This window comes from Dromiciops gliroides, chromosome 6 (assembly GCF_019393635.1).
Source record: "Dromiciops gliroides isolate mDroGli1 chromosome 6, mDroGli1.pri, whole genome shotgun sequence".
Classification (NCBI taxonomy): domain Eukaryota; kingdom Metazoa; phylum Chordata; class Mammalia; order Microbiotheria; family Microbiotheriidae; genus Dromiciops; species Dromiciops gliroides.
Window position 1 is genome coordinate 104,645,429 of NC_057866.1, and position 10,346 is coordinate 104,655,774.

The 10,346-nt window shown below is 36.9% G+C and overlaps 1 protein-coding gene across 1 annotated transcript; it reads right to left on the reverse strand.

Annotated features, from left to right (window-relative positions):
* Positions 1-3,412: 3,412 nt before the first annotated feature.
* On the reverse strand, positions 3,413-9,801 carry LOC122731405 (olfactory receptor 508-like). Its single transcript, XM_043971505.1, has 2 exons — positions 9,772-9,801; positions 3,413-4,369 (listed from the first exon to the last, which is right to left on the reverse strand). Exon 2 carries the CDS (start codon positions 4,349-4,351, stop codon positions 3,413-3,415), a length of 939 nt encoding a protein of 312 aa, XP_043827440.1. The 5' UTR covers positions 4,352-4,369; positions 9,772-9,801.
* Positions 9,802-10,346: the final 545 nt, after the last annotated feature.

Here is a 10,346-nt window from a genome sequence, read left to right on the forward strand (position 1 = left end):
TAATATGAAAGAAAAGAAAAATGAAGAATGTTGAAGGACAATGTAGGAAAGATTTGGGACACTAACATACTGTTGGTGGAGTTGTGAACTGATCCAACTATTCTAGAGATCAATTAAGAACTATGCCCAAAGAGATATCAAACTAGGCATATACTTTGACACAGCAATACAACTACTACATCTGTACCACCAAAGAGATCAAAGAAAAAAAGAGGACCTCTGTGTGTAGAATATGTATTGCCATTTTTTTTGTGGTGGCAAAGAATTGAAAATTGAGAGGATGCCCATCAGTTGAGGTATGACTGAACAAGTTGTTATGTGAATGTGATGAAATACTATTATACTCTAAGAAATGAGGAGCAGAATGGTCCCAAAAAGCCTGAAAAGTCTTACATGAGCCAATGCAAAATGAAGTGGAGAATGAGTGAAGGCAGTGAAGGAGAACATTGTACATAATAACAGCAATATTGTGCAATGCTCAACTATGAATGACATTTATTGTTAGCAATTTAAGACAATTCAGAAGGACCTATGATGAAGAAGATTATCCACTTCCAGAAAGAATTGGTGGTATCTGAGTGTAGATAAAAGCATATTTTTTTAAACTTTATTTTTCTTTTTTTTAGGGGGGCAGTCTGTGCTTTCTTTCACAATATGATTAATATAGAAATGCATTTTGCATGACTGCAAATGTATAAACTATATCAAATTCCTTGCATTCTCAAATAGAGGATAGGGAAGGGGAGGTAGAAGAGAATTTGGAAGTAAAATTTTTAAAAATGAAAGTTAAAAAGATTTTTAGCCATAATTAGAAAAAATATAACTTTTTAAAATTAGGAAGGTGATAATTCTACTGATTATGCCTTAATAAGACCAGATATGGGGGCAGCTAGGTGGCGCAGTGGATAGAGCACTGGCTCTGGAGTCAGGAGTACCTGAGTTCAAATCCAGCCTCAGACACTTAACACTTAACTAGCTGTGTGACCCTGGGCAAGTCACTTAACCCCAATTGCCTCACTAAAAAAAAATTTAAAATAAAATAAGACCAGATATGGAACATTATGTTCAGTCCTGTCCTCATTTTAGGAAAATATTGAAAATCAGAGAGCATCTATATGAGGATAATCAAGTTAGCTGTCAATGAACAAGGATTTCAAGGGCTTACTACATACCATTCTCTATGCTATAACTTGTAATACAAAGAAAAGCAAAAAGCATTCCAAGGCTTCCAGGAGCTCAGAATCTATTGGGAGAGATACCATGTAAATAACCAGGTGCATACAAATCATAGACAAAGTAGGTGAATAGTAACCTTTTTTTTTTTTCTGAGCAATGAGGGTTAAGTGACTTGCCCAGTATCACACAGCTAGTAAGTGTCAAGTGTCTGAGGTTGATTTTGAACTCAGGTCCTCCTGAATCCAGGGCTGATGCTTTATCCACTGTGCCACCTAGCTTCCCCATGAATAGTAATCTTTTCTTTTTTTAAGTGAGGCAATTGGGGTTAAGTGACTTGCCCAGGGTCACACAGCTAGTAAGTGTTAAGTGTCTGAGGCCAGATTTGAACTCAGGTACTCCTGACTCCAGGGCCAGTGCTCTATCCACTGCGCCAACTAGCTGCCCCATGAATAGTAATCTTAAAGAGGAAATTACTATTAGCCAGAGAGGAAACACTTCTCGCTGAACATGGGATTTCAGATATCTCTTGAAAAAAAAACCTGGAAAACTAAGTGGCAATGGTGGAGGCAAAAAGCATTTCAGGCACATGAGACAGGCAGTGAAAAGACAGATGATGAAGTGTCATGTTTGGGGAAAGGCAAATATTTCAGTGTAGCTAGATTGTACAATGCCTGAATGGGAGGAAAGTGTAATCCTGGAAAGGAGGAAGAGGCCAGATTATGAAGATTTTTATTTTTTCAAATGATTCTTTATGGATATCTTTTGTTTTAACATGACAAATTTCTTCTAGTATCTCTCCTTCCTCACTCCTCGCAAATAGCTATCTCACAGAAAAAAAAGAATCCATTTCTTCAGCTATATTTTGCCTAAAAGGTGGTCACTGATAAAAGGAAAAGTCCCCACATATGACAAAATATTTATAGCATCATTTTGGTGGTAGCAAAGAACTGGAAACAAAGCATAAGCCTAGTGATTGAGGAATAGCTAAAATAATTGTGACACATGAATATATGGGAATATTATATTAATACAGAAATATAAGGGGGCAGCTAGGTTGAGTAGTAAATAAAGCACTGGCCCTGGATTCAGGAGGACCTGAGTTCAAATCTGACCTCAGACACTTGACACTTCCTAGCTGTGTGACCCTGGGCAAGTCACTTAACCCCCGTTGCCCCACAAAAAAAAAGAAGAAAAAGAAAAAAAAAATCTATATCCCAGAACTCATATTTGGAAGCAGCTCGGTGGCACAGTGAATAAAGCACCAGCCCTGGATTCAGGAGGACCTAAGTTCAAATCCGGCCTCAGACACTTGACACTAACTAGCTGTATAACCCTGGGCAAGTTACTTAACTCTCATTTCCCCGAAAAAAAATACAGAAGTACAGAAAAGATTTACATGATATGATACAGAATGATGATTAGTATAACCACGAAAACAACACACACTATGAATTTAAGTCATTTCAGTTATGTCTGACTGCTTATGACCCCATTTGGGTTTTCCTTGGCAAACATACTGAAGTGGTTTGCCATTTCCCTTTCCAGCTCATTTTACAGATGATGAAACTGAGGCAAATAGGGTTAAATGACCCATGGTCACACAGCTAGTAAATGTCTGATACCAGATTTGAACTCAAGAAATGAGTCTTCCTAACTCCAGGCCAAACACTCTATCTACTACACCAACTAGCTGCCCACACAATGGATATAACAATGTACATGGAAAGAATACCCCCCCACCCCACCAAATTAACAGAAAATGAGTCTTAGAAGAGTCCAAAAAACAATCACAGTCAAAGAGCTATGAGAAGACAACTCTTCGTAGTCCTTACAGAGGTGGGAGGTCCATATTTTTGGAACATTGCATGCATTTTCATACCTTTGTAAACAAATTCACACATTTAACTCATCAATCTAAATATTTTTGGTGTTCAGTCATTTCAGTCATGTCCAACACTTTGTGACCCCATTTGAAATTTTCTTGGCAAAGATATTGGAGTGACTTGCCATTTCCTTCTCCAGCTCATTTTATAAAGGAGAAAACAGGTCCAAAAGGTTGATATTTGCCTTTCTTAAACCCACTTATGGATGTTGCTTAATTTTAACCAATCTAGCAGTAGAATAATAGCTTCTTCAAGTAAGAGAATGTTTCATTTTCATCATTGCATCCTCAAAACTGAACATAGTGCCTGAGATATAATATGTACTTGATGAATACTTATTTATTGAGTTGAATTCAAGAGAAAAGATGTTTCCTACTAATGAATTTTCTCAGGGCACTTTTTACTTCTTTGTTCCTCAGACTATAGATCAGGGGGTTCAACATGGGGATCATAACAGTATAGAAAACAGAAACCACTTTATTCTGATCTGTTGAGTAGCCGGACTTAGGCAACACATAAATGAATGTACTAGTCCCATAGAACAGAGTGACTGCTGTGAGGTGGGAGGTACAAGTTGAGAGAGCTTTGGATCTCCCTTCAGTAGAGCTTATCTTCAGGACAGAGAAGAGGATGTATACATAAGAGATTATGATAACTAACACTGTGATAACAATTACCAATCCAGCCGAGGCAGAAGGAAGAATTTCAGCAAGGTCATCGTGGGGGTAGGAAAGCTTCAAAAGTGGTGTATAATCACAGAAAAAATGATTGATCCTAGTGCCTCCACAGAAAGACTGATTCAGTAAGAAACCAGTGAACATCCACGCATTTACACATCCACCCACATAGGATATAACGAGTAACAAAGTACAGACCCTAGTAGACATGTTGGTAGAGTAGAGTAGGGGGTTACAAATGGCCACATACCGATCATAGGCCATCACAGCAAGCAGGAAACACTCAGTAGTCCCAAAGATGGCAGTAGAACAAAATTGGGCCAAACAGCCTCCAAGAGATATTGAGGTCTTATCTGCAAGGAAGTTAGTAAGCATGAGAGGTGTGACAGATGAGGAATATCCAATATCCACAAAAGCCAAGTGGCTGAGAAAATGGTACATTGGAGTATGAAGTTGGGAGCTATTTTTTATCAATATGATTATGCTAAGGTTACCGACTAAGGTAACAGCATAGACACCCAGAAATATCACAAAGAGGATGACACGAAGAAATGGATCATCTGTTAACCCCAAAAGAATAAATTCAGTCACAGCAGTGCAGTTGTTGCCAGACATCTGTTTTGGAAAGAGTGCCTATTAGACAGAAGAAAAGGAGATTAAAACAGAAAATAGTATTAAGCTCAGAATATGTCTATTGGTGTATTCCAGAAACACTCACTGACTGCGTTCTACATGCCACTGCTACTATCTTACTCCAATACTTTGTTCCTATGCATCATGACAGATTGCCCATAAGCAAAGTAGAGAGGAATAAAATTGTTGTCTCCAAAAATTTCTCCATAAACCAACAATACTTTTTTGTTTTATCAATTTTGCCATTTTCACAGTGTGAATAAGCCTGTAATAGTGTAGAGTATAGTTGAATTCCCAGCACAGGAACCTTTCTTAAGTTTATGCAGACTATATCCAAATGTGTAAATGCTGTTCTGCCAAGTAACAACCATTATTAATCCCATCCAAAGAAATGTGATGAAATAATGAGATTTAGCAGATACTCAAAGACCTACCTGGAGATTAATCTAGACTGATTGAATCAAGTGAGAGTGATTAACTGCTGATTAGCCTACTTCAAGTTAACTGGATTGTAATCACACCTTGAGAACACCTTCAGAACCAATGGATTTGGATGATGCCAACCAATCAGCTTGAAGCAGTGTGTAAGGACCGTCTCTGTTCCAGACCTATAAAAAGCTTCCACAATCAGTTTGATGGAGAGAGTTCGTGATTGAAGCAGGCTTGTGGCAGAGGACTTGAGGAAGAACCAGACCAGGCTGGAACTCTAGGCTAAATAGGCTTTTTTCTTAACTTTCTGAACTCCATGGGAATATCTGTATGCTTTTACAAATGTTTAATGCCCAAGGACTGGTGCTAAAGCTTCTAATTTAAGGCGACCACAATTTAGATTTTAAACATCACAGAAACCAAATGTGCTTTGTCATCACTGACCACCTTCCAGAACTGAAGATATTATCTAAATCATGGTAATTGACTTTGAGGAAAGTTCTAGTTTCCAAGATGATTCTTGTGCTCTAAAATCACAAAAGAGAAGGAATGGGGAAATCCTAATTCTAAGCCTTCTCATTGTATTTTGCTCCTAGAACTTAGCATTACTGAAAAGGGCTATCATTGGGTGAGATAACATTAGCCTGAAGGACTATGGGAAGGCTTCCAGGGTAAGTGGGGAGAAGTGGTTCAGTGGGTAGTCATAGACATTGGGAAAGGGAAAGAGCAACAAAAAACATTTTCAAAATACACAAAAGAGAACAGGGAAGTACAACTTCTATGTATATACATTATATTTATTTTATATGCCAAACCATCTTGAAATGTTTACATTTGTTGATTCTTGGGAAAGTTTCAAATAACTATCTTAAATATTAGTTATTCTTGGGATACTTTTTTTACTCTAAACTACTTTTTTTTCTTTTCTAAGTCCAGTAAGAAAGAATATAAAATATTGAGATACGGTACAGCTCAGGAAGAACCTGACTATAATACCCATTTATGGGTCTTTCTTTGTGAATACATGAAAAAGGATGTCTTAACTAAAAAATATTTGTAGAGTGCTGAGTAAATTTTCCAACACCTCCTAATTCAACCTTCCCTCTTAAAACAGGACTTTGCATCCCACTTTTCTGACAAAAGAAAAGCTGTCCCTGTGGGTTCCATTTTCTTTCATCTTTTACAGTTCCAAACTCCTAAATATCATACCCTATTGTCTTACCAAAAATCTCTGAAAAAGAGATAGTCATGTTCTCCATGGTCAAGACCTCTACTTGTTCCATTAATCCCATCTTTCCTTTTTCAATTCTAAGATTTCCCCATTGAAAACTCCCCTTCATTTTTAATGCTTTTTTCTAGGTGCTTCTTACCTTCTTCCTACAAATGGACCCTGCTATTAAAATGCTTAAAAATTTTTCCTTTGGCCCTGGCATCCTTTCAAATTATCAAACTTTATATCTTACCTTTCCTAATCAGCACTTAGGGGTAAAAATCTACCTTTATAAGATGGATAATAGAATAAATATCATGGGGAAGGGAATAGGATGGAAGGGAAACAGTTAACAATAGTAATCATGAAAAAGAGAAAAGGGGGAAAATTGTGCAAAAAATATTTATAGCGACTCTTTGTGATGGCTAAGAAGTGAGAATCAAGGGAATGTTCATCAATTGAGGAATGATGGGAAAAGATGTGGTATATGATTGTGGTGAAATGGTCTTGTGCTATAGGAAATGACAAACAGGATGATCCCAGTAAAACCTGGAAAGCCTCATGAATTGTTGTATAGTGAAGTGAGCAGAGCTGGGAGGACATTGTATATAGTGACAGCAGTATTGTTCAGTGAACAATTGTGAATGACTTAACTACTCTCAGCAATGCAATGATCTAAGACAATCCCAAGGGACTAATGACAAAGCTTACTATCCACCTCCATAGAAAGAAATGATAAAAAGAGCATTTGTGGATTGTACATATATAACCTGGTTGCTGTCTTGTGGAGGGGGAAAGGGAGGGAGAAAAATTTGGAACTCTAAATCTTATGAAAATGAATGTTGAAAACTATCCTTACATGTAACTGGAAAAAATAAAATAAATGTTTGTTGTTAAAATAAAAATAAATTAAAATGGCAAAAAAAGAGAAAAAAAATCTACCTTTATAGAGTCCACTTCCTCTCCTCACTTGTTAACCCATTCTAATCTGGTTTCTGACTCCATCACTCCCCTGGAATTTTTTTGATAATTTCTTATTTTCTAAATCCCAATATTTTTATCTTCATTTAAATTACCTTCATTTAAAATTTTATCTTCATTTATTGATACATTTGTATCATTTTTGTTGTTTACTCATTTTCAGTCACGCCTGACTCTTTGTGACCCCTTTTGGGGTTTTCTTAACAAAGATACTGAAATGGTTTGCCGTTTTTTTCTCCAATTAATTTTACAAATGAGAAATTAAGGCCAACAGTGTTAAGTGAACTGCTCAGCATCACACCTATTAAGTGTCAGAGACCAGATTTGATCTTAAGAAGATAAGTATTCCTGACTCTAGCCTGGGCACTCTATCCACTGTGTCACCTAACTGCTCTATTTGTATCATTAACACCTAGGAAAGTGCCTGAAGCATAGTGGGTACTTAAGAAATACTTGATGATTGATTGATTCTTGGCCTCTACCTAGCACATGACAATGTAGACCACTTACTCTTCATGGATACTTTCTTCTTGTGAGTTTTCATGACACCAATTATGCTGGTACTATTATTCCTTCTACCTGGCTGACCTTTCCTTCTTAGCCTCCTTTGGCAGCCTTTGATCCTTGTTCTACCTACTAACATACATATGTCCTGATATGCCTGGGCACTCTCTCTTTTTCTATGTTCTCAATGAGCTCCTAGCTTCCACAATTGCATTAACACCTCCATTTAGAGGGAAACTAAGTGTGTGTGTGTGTGTGTGTGTGTGTTTGCATGTGTTTTCATGTGTTTTCGTGTTTGCATGTGTATGTGTTCAGCTCTGAGCTCCAATCCACTCATCATCAATATTTAGACATTTATACCTAAATGAGCTCATTAGCTCCCACAATTCCATTGATACCTTCTCTAGATGATTATTAAATCAGTCCTATCTATCTATCTATCTATCTATCTATCTATCTATCTATCTATCCTATCTATAATCATTATCCCTAAACTCCAATTTATCCATCAACAATACGTGGACATTTGTTTGTTTGTTTATTTTTGCGGGGCAATGAGAGTTAAGTGATTTGCCCAGGGTCACACAGCTAGTGTCAAGTATCTGAGGCCGGTTTTGAACATGGGTTCTCCTGAGTCCAGGGCCACTGCTTTATCCACTGTGCCATCATCTGCCCCAGAGATTTTTGTTTGTTTGTTTTTGACATTTGTACCACAATGTCCCAAAGACATTTCAAACTCAAACAAGTAAATATGAGAAACTCACCTTATCCTTAAACTTCAATTTAAAGTCACTTTATCTTTATGATTTTCTTATTTCTGTTCAGGGCCTCACCATCCTTCTAGGTACCCTAGTTTGCAATCCTGGAATCAATCTCTACTCTTCTCTCCATCTTCCCTTACCCAACCAGAAAATTGCCAAATCTAGCTATTTCTAAATCATATATTTAAATCCACACATAGATATAGATATTAGTATACATGTATATATGTATAGATGTGTAGGTACATACACACAAATCTCATATTTCCTCTGATGTCCACTCATATAGTCACCTCCGTAACTCAGGTTTGCATGTCCTCTCACTTAAGACTATTTCAAAAGCCTCTTAATTAGAAGTCTAGTCTCTCCTTCCTCTAAACTATCCTCTAAAAACCTACAAAAGTGATCTTCCTAAAGCACATGGCTGACCATGTCACTTGCTTACTAAACCCTTGAACAGATCCTTTATTGCCCTGAGAACAAAATAGGAGGGGTAGGTAGGTGGCACAGTGGATAAAGCACTGGACCTGGATTCAGGAGGACTTGAGTTTAAATCCAGCCTCAGACACTTGACACTCACTAGCTGTGTGACCCTGGGCAAGTCACTTAACCCTCATTGCTCTGCCAAAAGAAAAAGAACTAAATAAGAATTCTTCAGCTTGGCATTTAGGGCTATGCATAATCTGAATATAGTCTCCTTCTTCAGATTCATTTCACTCAAGCATGTACTCTATATTGTAGCCCAACTGGCCTATTTTCTGCTCCCCAGACTCAGAATTTAATTTCTATCTCTGCCCCTCTGCACAGGGTGTCCTCCACTTAGAAGCCATCCTGCTCCTTAGAATCTAAAAATTCTTTGTTTCTCAACTAGTGGGTTCACCACTTACTAGAAGCCTTAGTTTCCAAAACTCTGTCCTCCTCAACTTATCTAATATTTACTAATCTATGTAAATGTTTTATTCCTTCCTCTTCAATAGAATGTAAACTGCCTGAGATTAAGAACTGTTTTGCTTTGGTTTTTTCTTTGTAACTCCAGTACCTAGGACAGGGCAGAAAAATAGCATTTGAATGAAAAGCAACAACTTATTTATGAAAACCTCAATTATCATTTTATTAGTAAAATAAGCACAATGATCTGATAATAGGAATTCCAATAACTCAAGAGTACAATTTAAATTTCCTAAATTGTTTTTCCTCCCACAATTTTTAGAGGAAAATATCATTATTTTCATTTTACAGATGAGGTAACTGAGGATAACAGAGGTTCAGTCACTTACCTGCAATCACAGGCAGAGCCAGTAAGAGTCAGATGTGGGATTCATTTCAGTTTCTCCTAACTTCAAGTTGATCCTCTTTCCACCCACATTAAACAACAAATATATCAGTGAAATTCTTCACCCTAAATTCTCACTCTGAAAAGTGGGACAAAAGTAATACATGAAATAAATGCACCTATGTATACACTGAGACCTTTACCTAAAGTGTCCTTTCCTAACCATGTTCTATCAGGTACTTACTGTTTGTAGTACGGTTTCAAGATATGTGATATGACCTATGGTAGATCAGAATTTATTTACTATCATGCTGTAACAGTGTCCCATATGTATGTATGTATACAAACATAGGTATATACATACATACATATACATACATACACATAGACACTAACACATTTTTGTGTGTATGTATGTATATGTATATATACATATACATACATACATACACATATATATATATATATATATAACTTCCAGATCTTTGACTTTATATAGCACTACAAGGGACCAGAAATCTGATGGCCTGAATCGTTAATGATCTTAATCACTGAGAGGAAGACAGCACAAGAGACGAGAGAGACATGCATTAAAGCCCCATGTAAAACTGAAATCAATATAACGTTTGACATGACAAGAGAATAGACCAACCTCCCTAAATGAGCTACAAATAAAAATCAAGTCTTAGTATTTCATAGCAAAATCAAGGAGCAGCAATACGTATTGATGCCAGAAGATTATAACTTTAGACTCCAAGGAATCATCTTTGCATGGCAGCACCAAATTTATGTTGGGTTTAGTAGCATTTGGGATATAAG